The 14105-nt window shown below is 35.9% G+C and overlaps 1 protein-coding gene across 2 annotated transcripts in view; it reads right to left on the bottom strand.

Annotated features, from left to right (window-relative positions):
• Positions 1-14105, bottom strand: part of CCDC171 (coiled-coil domain containing 171) — a 172668-nt gene that overhangs the window by 80923 nt on the left and 77640 nt on the right. For both annotated transcript variants that reach the window (XM_084304666.1, XM_084304667.1), the window contains exons 17-19: positions 10064-10290; positions 9098-9280; positions 7176-7361 (exon numbers count right to left, since the gene is read on the bottom strand). In XM_084304666.1, coding sequence (XP_084160792.1) covers positions 7176-7361; positions 9098-9280; positions 10064-10290 — 596 coding nt within the window. The remainder of the gene's footprint in view (positions 1-7175; positions 7362-9097; positions 9281-10063; positions 10291-14105) is intronic.

The raw sequence follows: 14105 nt of genomic DNA, 5'->3' as shown, positions 1-14105 counted from the left end.
TCAAAATGCTAAACACAGTATAATTATCTCTAAGAGAAAAATCACTTTACAAATTACTGATATTAAAAAGAAAAAAAGCAATCAGAAAGACAGTAAGATGGACAAACATGTCGACATGATGGACAGTAACATGGACAAACATCATGGAGAGATATATCAGAACTGTAGATTGAGAAATAGAATGCAGTCTTCAACACCATTGGTGTCTTTTTCTTGACTGTCAAGTGAAGCTCTCAGGTTCAGTCCACAACAGGATGCTCTCTGTTTGACTCATCTGTTGGGTAAGGACAGTACCTGCTAGGAGGAAGCCTGGGAAGACTGTGCCTTCCCACATTCCTGTATTCCACGTGCAATGCAGTACAATCTTTAAACAAGAAATCACATAGGGCCAGCTTCAGGGAAGGATTTTAGTAGACCTAACTCTTTGAACACTGTCTAAGTAGTTATCAGTAGTGGAAGTTATGTAACAGAGCGGGAGAATGAGCAAGCTCACGTATTTTACAATTACTGTCAATGCAAATTGAAATATACGACAAAGCTGTTTAACCTGTAAGTTATTATAATAAAACATATGACCTCTTTTGACTAAGAATAGGGCAGATGGCAATGCTAATCCATTCTTAGCCACTTCATAATTTATTCCAATGTTCAGAACAGATTATGGAAACTAAAAATAATAAAAAATAATGAATTATGAGTTTTAGTTGCTAACCTGTTCAGAAGAGACCTTGCTTCTCTTCAACGTACTAAATTTGATTAATACTAAGTTTCTAGTAAGTTAGACACAAACAGTAATGAGCCACATTGCTTTCTTTAAAGAACAGACTTAATTTGATTTAATTGAGCAAGGCACAGAAACACAGTTTCTTGCCAAAGTGGCAAACAAGTTTCTGGGAATCAAAAGTACAGCTCAGTACAGCCAAATCTTAACAGCCTTTTAAATTCAGATGCCAGAGAGTTTTAAAAAATCCCCCAAATATTGCTCTTTTTACAGTGACTGCAACCTTCACTATTCTATTTGAAAAGCAAGAAAATCACTTACAGTACAGAGCTGCAGTTTACATCTGCAGGGAGAAAACAAGAAAAGCCAAAGATCAACCTGAGTTGACACTGGACAGTATGGTGTCAAGCAATGAAAAAGGCTTCTCCAAGTCTTTCAATGTCAACAGCAAGAGAAGGTCAAAACATTGGACTGATAACTTGAAGTATAAGATCACCTAATAAGTAAGGAGGAGGAAAAAGCAGAGGCATTTAATGCTTTTTTCACCCCAGTATTTAACAGCAACAACAGATCTTGGGCTGCCCTGACCTTGGAGTTGGAGGACCATAACTAGGGGAGCAGTGACTTTCTTTTACAGTGGTCACTGACACTGTAAAGGAACAGTTGTATCTGCTCAATGTTTGTAAGTCCATAGGGTTTCACAGGATTCACCCCAGGGCACTGAAGGCATTAGCGGATGTTAGAGCAGGAATCCTCTCAACCATTTACCTGCTGACTGCAAGCTAGCCAGTGTTATACCCTACAGCTACAGGAAGGGCATAAGAGAAGATGCAGGAAACTACAGACCTGTTGGTCTAACCTCAGTCCATGGAAAAGTTATGGAGAACATTATCAGGTATGGTCAACATGGGTTCATTAACAGAAAGTCCTGCCTTACTAATATGATTTCCTTCCATGATAAGGTCACCTGCTGGTGGATGAAGGGAAGACAGTGGATTTCCAACAGTAGAGTTCAAAAGGTTGTAATGAGTGGGGCTGCATCAGGCTGGCAGATGGGCACTTGTGGTGTTCCTCAGGGCTCAGTTGTAGGGCCGGTTCTGTTCAGTGTTTGTATCAGCGATTTGGATACAGGGATGGAGTGCATCCTTAGCAAGTTTGCTGATGATACTTAACTGGGAGCTCCTGTTGGCTCACAGCAGGAACAAGAGGTCTTCCAGAGGGATCAATATACACTGGAGCATTGGGCAATCATCAAAGGCATGAAATTCCCCAAGGTTAAACATCAGGTACGGCACCTGGTATGGAGTAATGCTGGACACTGGCACAGTTTTGGAGACCAGTGGATGGAGACCACCCCTGCAGAATGGGACTTGAGGGTGTTAGTCAACAGCAGGTTCAACATGAGCCGGCTGTGTGCCCTGACAGCCAGGAGAGCAAGCTTCACTGAGGTGCACAGCATGTTTAGAGGTGATCCTCCCTCTGTGTTTAGCATTGGTGCAGCCTCGCCTTGAATACTGTGTGCAGGTCTGTGCAAGGAGGTGCTGGTCCCTGCTCGTGGTCACTGATGGCAGGGCACAAGGGCACGGCACAGAGCTGTGCCAGGGGAGGGCCAGGCTGGGCGTTAGGAAACATTTCTGTGCCGTGAGGGTGGTCAGGCACTGGGACAGGCTTCCTAGCCGGGTGGTTGGTGCCCTGTGCCTCTCAGTGTTCACGAGGCGTTTGGACAATGTCCTCACTAACGTGCTTTGGCTGTTGGAGAGCCCTGAGGAGGTCAGGAAGTTGGACTACAGGGTCTTTGAGGGTTTCTTCCAACTGAACCTCTCTATTCTATTCCACACATAAGTTAAGCCTTTCTGTAAGTGGGAATGTGGCAATCATTTACAGAAACAGACAACTATAAAAGTGATTTTCAAAGCATGTGCAATGGTATTAATTAAATAAATTGTATAGATAGGTGGAATTATTCTTCAGGAAAAATATGTCTATAAATATTTGAAGAGAAAAGGCAGAAAACCCCAGAAAATTATGTATCATTTTCACCTCAAATCCACACCAAACCTGCTCAGGAAAAACATCCACTTGAACAAATCTAGAAATCCCTCTCTCCATCAGAATCTAATTTATCTGGATGAATCTCTTCAGCAAGAGATTCTACACCTTCTGAACACAGAATATGTATATAATGATTTAAATGAAATAGCTAGTGAAAGCAAACACTCCAAATCTTCCCATCAGAAAATGCTTTTTTGTGGTGATATCAAAGCACTTGAACAAGACTACTTTCTCACACTGTCATAAATCAACAGTAGCTTCACTAAATTCAACATAGTAAATGAAACAAAAATTTAGTCAGGGTACAATCTTCTTCTGAAATACGTGTTTCAGACTATTTTCAGGCAGATCAGTAGCAAGTTACATGATTTAGCATATATTGCTGTTGAAACCTGAAATGAACAGAGTTATTCATTAACAATTTACAGGACATGCTCCATAAATTAAAGCTCAAAAATATATTGCTTTTGTTACGTGTACTAACATCCCTAAAAGGAAGTAAATCTAAATATACACAGTTCCTGCCAATAGGAAGAAAAAGTATTTTACTGGAATTAAGACATGCTTGTATAAGGAGTAAAAATTATGTCTGCTTTACAAGCCTGTTTGGCATTTGTATAAAAAGTCTCTTCAAAGAAAAGGGAATTGAAGCTAGTAATTTACCTCATCTAATAAAAAAAAAAAAAAAAGTGGTATAAAAGAGTTGCTTAGTTCCAGCTGACCTTGAAATGTAATTGGCTACCTCAGATGTCTCTATGGTATATGCCATTAAGAAGATAAAAATATACGGGATTAAAATCTGAACCGATAAAGCTAAGAAATTAAGTATTACTCCTTTAATAAGGCTACTTTGTGAAAGTACATGAATACCAAAATATCTCCTTACTGATTTCTATTGAAGTGTGGATAAGTTTCAAAATAAGTTATCAAAAGTACAAATGTCAAATATTTTATTTTTCCCCTTCTTACCATTATATAAATTACAAATGAAGACTTCAAGGCTAGTTTTCTTTTTTACTCCAGGATTCTATACTCCACAAGAAATCATTTGTACACCACTATATTATTCAGATTTTTGTATGTGCTTAGTCCAGACTGAAAGATTATTTCATATCTTAAAATGAAAGCATATTTTTCTATTTTTTATTCAGTGCAGCACCACCTTTTTCTATATTTCAATACTACTGAAGAGATTAAATTGTAAAAGCACCAAGTTTTACACAGTCAGTTTTATAAGCAACAATTACCAGAGATTAGATTATTCCTCTGTACTGTAAAATAAGAGCTACAAAAAAACAATTTTAAGTCACAAAAAAAGATGAGCCAAGACAAACGACGTGCCACTTAAAACATCACGGCAGAGGCAGAGACCATTCGTGCCTATCCTGAATAGAGCTATGAATAAAGAGGGATTGTGGTAAACTGTAGCACAAAAAAAGCTTAAAGGCATTTTCATAAATTAGGAAAAGAAAAAAGAACACGTAGCATGCACAGCTCTGTCCTGGTTTCAGTTGGCATAGACTTAATTTTCTTCACAGAAGCTCATATGGTGCTATATTTTGGATTTGTGACCAAAACAGCCTTGGTATCACTAATGTTTTGTCTGTTGCTGAGCACTGCTTCCACAAAGACTCCTGCTTGTCACGCTGCCCTATCACTGAGGAGGATGGTGGTTCACAAGAAGCTGGGAGGGGACACAGCCAGGACAGCTGACCCCAACTAACCAAAGAAATACCCTGTACCATAGTAAGTGTACAGCAATGAAAGCTGGGGAGAAAGATGGAGGGAGGTCACATTTAGAGTTGTATTTGTAAAGTAACCATAGCTTATGATGGAGCCCTGCTTTCCTGGAAATGGCTCAGCATCTGCTTGCCAACAGGAAGTTGTGAATGAATTCCTTATTTTGCTTTACATGTGTGCACTGTTTGTTTTTTGTTTGTTTGTTTTTAGCTAACCTGTCTTTATCTCAGCCCGCGAGTTTTCTCATTTTTACTGTTTTTAGCTAACCTGTCTTTATCTCAGCCCGTGAGTTTTCTCATTTTTACTGTTCCACTTCCCTTTTCTGCAGGAGAGTGAGCCAGAGGCTGTGTGAGGCTCAACTGACTACTGGGGTTAAACCACAAAAAGCTCAAAGTAAAAAGAACTGTTTTTACCCCTTGGTAAGTAGTTTGTGTTAGACTGTCACTTGACGTTAGGAGTTATTTATTTAGCACAGGTTTGGAACTGTTTTTTGGTTTAACACAGAGACTGTAGAAAAACAACGATAAAAATTAAATGGTGATGATTTAGGAAGTATGCATTATAAGATCAATATGCATGATAAGACGTCAAGAAATACCAGATCTTGAATCTAGGTTGTCATATTACTACAACAGATTTTGTTTCCTTTTTTTATACAGTGATAGGCCTTTACAACCACAGTGCAATTTTATGCTAACTAGGGTAGCCAACGTCAGGAAAGAATTAAGAGACGATCAATCAACTTTCTAATACCTACACAGAAGTTAGTAACACGCTAATTTTAATTGCTACAGTTACTATGGGCCAAGTATGGTAAGTTCATTTAGTTAGTTTAAATTCATCCATGGAAAAAATTGAGAATTACAGGGTAATACATCTAGAAAAACGAACCAGCGTAACTGTAAGTGGTCAAAGTTGCAGCTTTAAGGCTTATTTTGTCAACTTTTGTAGCCTTTATCCTATCACTACAGCTACATGTGTATTGTTACATTGTACTGTATCTTTACAAGCTCCAGTAAGTTATTACCAAGTATTAAATCAAGTTGTTCCAGTAGCCAACAACTGCTGGGGGTTGCAGAAATAGGGTGCATTGCTGCACAAGCGCTGTCTAAAACATAAAATATCTATCTTTTAATTAATAAAGCCAAGAAGCTGTTAAATCTTATTCAGTAACCAATAATCCATTTAATAGATTTGTTTAAAACTCGATCATATATTTTAAATGCTTACAATTGATTTTGCCTCATCTCTTCCAAACAAATTCAAAGGAAGGATTTGCATATCAAGTTTAATATGGTGGAGTACCATACAGCAATGTATAAAGAGTAGAACCTAATGAAGATTTCATGTAGCACCTGTGTTTTATTTCTTCCCTTCTTTATGATCCTAATATTCATTTTAAAAATTTTAATCAAGTATTTCCCAAACAAGCCTAATGGCTTATACATACTTCAGTTGCATCTGAAACAACAACAACAAAAAAAGCAATAGTATTAAGAAGTAAACTGACTTGAACAGACAAATTTAATAGACTCTTACATTGAAATGAAACACCCCCAGCTAGGGGCCTAGGAGGGGGGCAAACCATAAAAAATAAATATTAAACTGAAAGTATCATTGTCTTTCCCTTTTAACGAGATGCGGCATTTTAGTAAGTAATACTGCTGATGAAAACCCTTTAATAACTTTAGCAATATCCTTCAGCTTTCTCCACTGTGTACCACTGCAGACTGTAACTCCTTGTTGCAAGTTATCCTCTTTGACATCCCTATTCATTGTTGTATTTTCCAAAATCTTTTTTGACATTTAGGTTCTCTTTCTGCCTCTTGACCTTTCTTACCACTCCCTTCCTAAATCTTCCTCTGAATTGTAACTGCTTCTATTTCTCTAAATACCAGTAAGGCACTCTCTTCTGCTTAACTATCATTTCACAGAAGAATACCGGGAAGTGGATAGTAGTAGTGGTGAAGAAGAGGAAGAAGCAGCAGAACTTGCTTTAAATAAAAAATAAGCAAAAGCTGCAGAGCTAAACTCACCACGCATTACTGGCCTATCAACACAATGTTTCTTCTGTTTCATATTAGATATGCACCTTTTCTCAAAGCTCTTAGTCCCTTTCTGCTCCTTGATTTTTTATCAAAGATTCTGATAAGTTCCTTTTCCTCATTACTCATTATGTCAGGGGAAAAATTAAATTCTGATGAAAAAAAGAACCTCTTTCTCTACTGTCATCTATCACATTCCAAACTGGCAAATGTGTTCTTTGCACTAAGATTACAGTCAGGAAACAACTAATCAAGGTTTTAAAATATTATAAGGACCTTTACCCCCCCCCAAAAATGAAAAAAAGTATCCTTGTATTTCTTCATTCATTTTTTCTTCAGCCTGCTAACACCTCATGACAGCAATAACTGCTGTCTCTTAAGTATCACGTAAACTTGAAATACTTCAGAGGTTACTGATGTACACTCTCCACTCCCAAAAACAGAAAAGGAAAATTATATTTGAAGTTCATCTTTAAAGTCTTTTCTGAGTACTATAAAACTCCAATGGTATACATTCATCTCCTCCTAACATTTTATGTGCACAAAACACAAAAGATTTGGTTTATTCACCAAAAGAAAAATTTCTGATGCCTGTTTCATAAGAATAATCATCTTACCTTTACAGTTTCACTTAAGACTTGGTTTTTATCTGCTTCTTCACTGGAGTGCAATTCTAGTTTATTATTTAATTCCTGTAGCTGCTGTGCCTGTTCATTCAAAAGCACTTGTGCCTGATGCTCCCGATGTAATGCATTATTTAATTCTTCACATGCACTTTCAAACCTCTCATGAGTGATCAATTTCTGATAAGGGAAATAAATTGTGTTTGATTGTGTAACCATATTCATTTGTTTACAAGGTTGACTTCCAGAATTCTACTTGCTAGCATATGAAATTCTAAAACAAAAGCATGCTTGTGATGAGTACTTAGGTTTTTGAACATGAAGACAGATCACTAAACACTAAAGGGTAGACAACATTATTCACTGTATTTTTTTCTGAAAAATATTCAGGGTACCGTAAACACTATGCATTAATTATTCTATCCAAATTAATATACCCAGGTTGTAAAAAATTAATATTAAGAAGGAAATATGCAGATCAATGGCCTACATTTTAGTGTGCATCTTATTAACCCTTGCAAACACCTGCCTGGAACCTTCTTCCCACACCCACTACAGTCCAGAGGAACAAATAATTCCTTGTGAAAAATAATTTACATCTGATTGACAATGTAAAAGGTGACAATCTCATGTAGCTCTCCCAGAACTGTAAGGAGATAAAACCCATTAAAAACGAAACCGAAGATGATTAGATAGCTTTGCTAAGTTAAATAATAACAATAACAATAACAATAACAATTATTATTATTATTATTATTTAAACCTAGGAACAGAAAGGAGAATGGATGTGAAATCATCTATTAAATAGTCTCATTGGAAGTGTTTTGACTGGGTCATACTGACAGATCTACCAGCTATGCTTCAGGATCAACTTCGGGCACTGTTACAGATAAGAGTTCCCACCCATTTACTTTCTCATATTGCTCAAACATGAATTCAATTTTTAATGTAACCTACAGAAGATAAGCATAGGAAGAAACATGTCCAGTCAATCTCCAGTATGCAAAAGCAGGACAGATTTCTTCCCTCCATCTGTTCCCGCCAAAGGAACAGATGCATCAGGATGATAGGGAACATTCCAGCAACAGACAAAATGGAGTACTGGGGACAGAGAACTCACATTGCAGGGCAGGATAGATCCTGCCCTGAGAAGGATAGATCCCTCACACACCTGGTTTAAAGTTGTTAAGGAACCTTTTTCTTGTTTCTTCTCATTCCTGCCAGACAGTGCTATGTACAGGTTAGTGGACCCATAGTGCTCAGGTAAATCATCTAGCTACTGCAAAGGTTCAGAGGAATTTGGTGCATAAATGCTATTTAGAGTGCAGCAAGGATTTTGTTTTGTTTTGTTTTTCTTTCCCATAAACTCACTCCTTCAAGGAAACAGACAAACTAAAATTTGCACTGACTAGCTCACAATACTACTCCATACTCAAAGACAGAGTAAAAAATGTATCATAATGTTGAACAGTATCAGTATAGAATTTAAAATATTACATTTATACTTTATGAGCTTTATTTATACTTTATACTTTTTTTTTTTTTTGTCATGAACATTCATATTAAATACTCTAAGTTTACTGTTTTGACATGATAACTATTAATCATTTTAGAGCACAAAAATCACACCAACATTTTCAACACATGGAAGAAAACTGGAGCTGCTGAAGCCCGAATGTGTAATTTACATAGAGTATCTCATTCTGCAAACCAAAGAGAAACTTGTATGGAAAGAATTCTAAATACATCTGGGTTGAAGTTTAGTGACATTTATGCACCAATTTTTCTGGAAAATTTCTGGAAAATAGCATATGAGCTTTGTAGATTTAATTGTTTTTCAAAAGAACACAAAACAAAAAATGTGCAAAAAGAAGGTCTCTCTTGTAAGCAGCCTTACCTAAATCAAATGTACTTACAGATTGCTTAAACATGTTTAATTGCTCTTGCAGGCTCTGAGCTTTGTCAGCCTCTTTTTTCATCTCACTGAAATTCCCTTTGAATTCTCCAAGTTCTAGGCGCAATGAGCGTCGTTCCACTTCTGCCTTATGAAGTCTTTGTGTAAACTCAAATATTTGCTTCTGCAAGGATGCTATGCTTTTCTGTTAGTAAACAGAAACAATATTACACACTTTAAAAATGTGCCATTTTATATCCATATGGAGAATCAGAGAAACATAGAATATCCCAAGTTGGAAGGGACCCATAACGATCATTCGAGTCCAACTCCTGGCACCACACAGGTCTACCCAAAATTTTATACCATGTGACTAAGTGCACAGTCCAAATGGTTCTTAATCTGATTTTAAAAAATCAGTTACATTGAGTACCCAAGCAAAACTGTCATCTTGTCATTGATCTCTAGAAGATGCACACAAGTGCAAAAACATGAACCCATTTCACCCTCTCTTGAGGGTTATTGCAAATTTTGTTTTCAGAAAGTATCTGCTTTCATGTAAGACCCACAGAGGAAGACAGACTCTATGAGAGAATCATATCCTTTAATTTTGGTTAAAGGGGAGAAAATTATCTTTTCCTACTGAAAGGCAACCCAAACAAATTTAAAACAAACAAAACAAACAAACAAAAAACATTGTTAAAGTGAGAAATAGGTTTCTTTTTCTAAAGTATATATAATTTTGATAGAACTTCCCCTCCCCCCCCCTTTTTTTTTTTTGTATATATCAATTCTTAGACGACAAAAGAAAACATCCAGTCAGTGCATAATGCTTTGGAGTATTTCACGTCAAGTTCTGATCCCCTATGTAGCTGACTTCAACTGAGTCATAAAAAATCTGAAACAAAAGTAATGTTGCTATGAAGAGAGTTTCACTGTAACACTTTTACTGTGAACCTACAGTTTACATGAAGTAGCACATGCATACCATAAGGGGTAGTCTGTCACAAAATCCAGCTTCCACAGCCTGGGCGTTTATTTTATGAAGTCCACGAGCCAGCCTCTGTACCAAGGAGTCCTTCTCCATATAGGAAATGCTCCTGCTGCTGTCTAGTGGAATAGTCTCCATTATTACATTAAGCTTGTCCATAAGTTTTGAAAAGGAGTTCCTAGCTGCACTTACAAGTAAGTGTCCAGAAAGCCAGGAATTTGGATCTTCAAGAAACAAAAACAACAACAAAACATTATGTAGGTCATTAGCGTTTGTTTGGTTTTTTTTGTGTGTTTTTTTTTTTTTTTTTTTTTAAGAGAGAGGAAAAAAAAATAATAATAAATAGCATCTATAAAATACTCAGTAGGAAATTTCCATTAGAGAATGGAGACTGAGGTCAAGGGAATTTCTCAGAGAAAATCTGGGACAAATTCTGTATTGAGCATTGAACATTCTACTCCTATCAATCTGTGGATAGGCAGGGTAAGATGGGATAAGATTCTGGAGAATAGGATTTGTTTTTCAAAGAAAATTTGTTCATGTTCACCTCCAACAGTATACATTCTTAAGTCTTTCTTGGATGTTCTATTTTTGTAATTTATGAAACATATAAGACAAATGCAAGCAAAATGCCAGACAGGTCAAATGTGTCAGATGTGATAACACATGGTAAAACACTTTATCGCGGTATTTACATGTACAATGCAAATTTCTGAGCTTTTTCTGATTCCTCTTCCCTCCCCTCCATAGATGTCTAAATCATTTGCTGTTCAAAATTAGTGAGGCTTGGTACCTTAATGCCATACTATTTATATTCTGAGACAAGAGAATATAATTTACCTTATTCCAAGGCAATTAAAATTTTACAGCTACAATTACTTATTTCCCCACAGGATTTTGGTAATCATCCTTCTCATATAATGGACTTAAGGCCCCAGCACACCCAACATGTCCTGCTTACTGCTAGATTCGTCAGGTCTGTAATTAATAATTGTGTTTAATGTTGATAAATAAAATTGTCAGTGCTCCTTCCACTAATTGGTATTCCAGATAAGAGTTAATAGGTTTATTTATGCCTTAATAAAAGTCTTGTAATTTAGTTTTCCCTCTGCTAGGCAGGTCTTAATCTGTCATTACTTGTCTTATGATACTATCAGTGTAAGATGACAAGCATGGAAGAGCTTATTTACATTCAGTAGTACAGATCTCCTGTTGCTGTAGTGAATTAAAATATTTGCTTATAAGTATAAACAGAGAAAATAACAACGATAGCTTCTTTTTTTTAAAGTAAAATACTTTTTTATATGTTGCAAGGATAAAGCCAAAGGTTGTAAGTAAACAAAAGATTATTTTTATCAGATTTCCACTCTCAAAATAAAGAGTTTATCATTTACATTAGACCAAATTTATCTGTAAGCAAACAAAATAGCACCTGATAAAGTCAGCACTCTATTCCTGATCACATCCAAGATAAACGACTTTCATCATTTTAACTCTTAAAAAGTTTATTCTTGTCCTACCTTTCAGTTTCAAAGGCCATCTCTTTTCTCCAAATATAATGACATCAGTTTGAATGTTTAATTAACATAAAACTAGACTGTGTGCACTGCCTTCCATGTAAGATGACATTGAAAATATTCTAAAAACCTCTCCTTTCTAGTGATTACTGGTAAATATCAAAAAGAGAAAAGGGAAAGGGAAAGGGAAAGGAGAAAAAACACCTGTCAATGACCTTTTTCTTCCTTTTCCCTAGTTTTTCCATCTACACCTCATTTTATATGAGACAGTTTGCCTGTCAGAAAAAGTAGTATTTCTTCATGTGTTCATTACCAAGGATGGCACACTGTTCCTTACTGCTATAATACCCCCAGTTTAACCATATGAAAAATAATTTAATAATAGTTTGGGGAATTGTACTGTAACACTGTATTTCACAACCAGTATTCCAGCTGAGGGCCCAATAACTAAAGACACTTTCCTGGGATGGAAAAGAAAAAAAAAAAAAAAAAAGCCTCATCTCTGTTTAATTTTTAATGAAGAGTGATTTAGAGTAACCATGAAATATGTTGATGCAAGTTACTGTTTTGAAAGACAAAATAAGAATATAATGCAATTCCACACGGAACTGGATCTATAATCATTGTGAAGAAAATAAGGGATTTAACCATAATCATTTTACATACATGCCCTCAAAGGATCAAGGATACAATAAAAACATTCAGTTTTGGATATTATAATGTGTGTAACACAGGATTAACACTAGTGCAGGTAAATCACAAAGAGAATTTAATTCTTACATTAAGCAAATTTAGAAAAAAAATCTTCATTTACTGACAGGTGAAGAAAATTCTCCTTTAATTTGTTTTGGTGAAACAGAACTGGCAGAAGGATGAACTCAGTAGTACTACACTAGACTAAAACATTCATGCTTCAAAACCTTTGTGTATGTTATAGTTGATGGTATTTGTATTCAAACAACTGGATTTGCATTTTTGCTGATTTACTGCAGTACAGATTCTGTTCAAACAAACCTACAAACACAACCTTAAAAAAAAAAAAAAAAAAAAAAAAAACTAACAAACTAACAAACTTTTATTCAAATTGAAGCTAAGAGACCATTCCAAAACATGCTAGAATGAGAACCAAACTAACACACAGTGTGAAGGGAAATGATCATGATTGTTAAATCAAAATCACTTTTTAAAACTAAAATGTCAAGAAATGAGCCTCAAAACAACAGAGTGCACAAGTCCAGAAGTTCCAGTTCTGAGTGATACAGATTCAGTTTCTTTGGTTTCTTCCTCAAATATGTCCATCTTTAAAACTCCTTTCAAGACACCGAACCACTCCATGCTGCAGATCCACACAGCACTTTCCTGTGCCTACTGTCTCTTGTTATATGCAGTCTCATCTAGAACTGCTGTAATTTCACGACATAAAGAGAGAAGATGCCTCTCAGATTGCCTATTTACATTAAATAATTTTTTTAAAGTTTTTTTTAAAAAATTAAAAACTGACTTAAGTCAGTTTGCAGGTTTAAATCTTACTTGAAATACGACTTACAAAACATAAAAGGGCTTCCCAAGTATGCAAGCCTTTCTTTCAAATATATTCACAGCCTTATCACTTTGGTACTTCAGGAAGTTTAATTTCCACCTTTAAATTACTTATGAGTATTTTTTTGGGCCAAAGGTTATTTGGAGACTTTTGATCTCATGAGCAACAGAATCCCAAGTAATACATGTGCAGTAAGATCTTGAGGTTCTGTAAAAATACGACTTAAATACAGATGACCTATAAAAAAAAATCACCAAACTGACTATGATTATCACATTCTCAGCACGGTTCTTGCTAACTCTAAACATCAAAACTACTATGTACAGAGGTATCATGTAAATAGAGTCCAACAGAATTCTTATCTACTTCAACATAGGCGAAATATCATGATGTATCATGATGAATATCATGGGTATTCTAACTAGACACTTCAGCATGTTGATGCTGCTGTAGAGTTTATCTTTGATTCCCATTCAATTTGCTTCTCTTATTCAGTACTCTACACACAGGAACATTTGCAGTATATACTGCAAGTCCATGCATGTCCTGAAACACAGTACAAACTTTGTTTCGTATGGATGCAAATTTAAATTGCTGAAAACTGAGCCAAGAGGGCACCTGAAACTCAAAGAAAACACTTTTGATTTAATGGCTAACCTCTGGTCTCAGTTCACTGTTTGTGGTCTGTAAGCTGTATCACCGTCTTTCCATCCTGCTACTTCCCTTTACTCTTATAAATTATCCTTCGTTTCTTTTAATACCCTTTATTCGATGACACAATTCTTAGAACTTGGAAATTACAATGAACAACTATGGATAACAGCAACATAGAAGGAACAAGTGAGATCTTGTATCAATCCTCATTGCAAAGAAATTAAAGAAGACAGTTAATAGCTGGGAATCAAGAGATGACATATCCGGGAACTAGCATTAAAATTTTCTACAGTCATATATAACATAACACATATATAATACTTATGTG

The sequence above is a fragment of the Netta rufina genome, assembly GCF_964035555.1.
Source record: "Netta rufina genome assembly, chromosome: Z".
NCBI lineage: Eukaryota > Metazoa > Chordata > Aves > Anseriformes > Anatidae > Netta > Netta rufina.
This window is presented reverse-complemented; position numbering and strand designations above follow the sequence as displayed.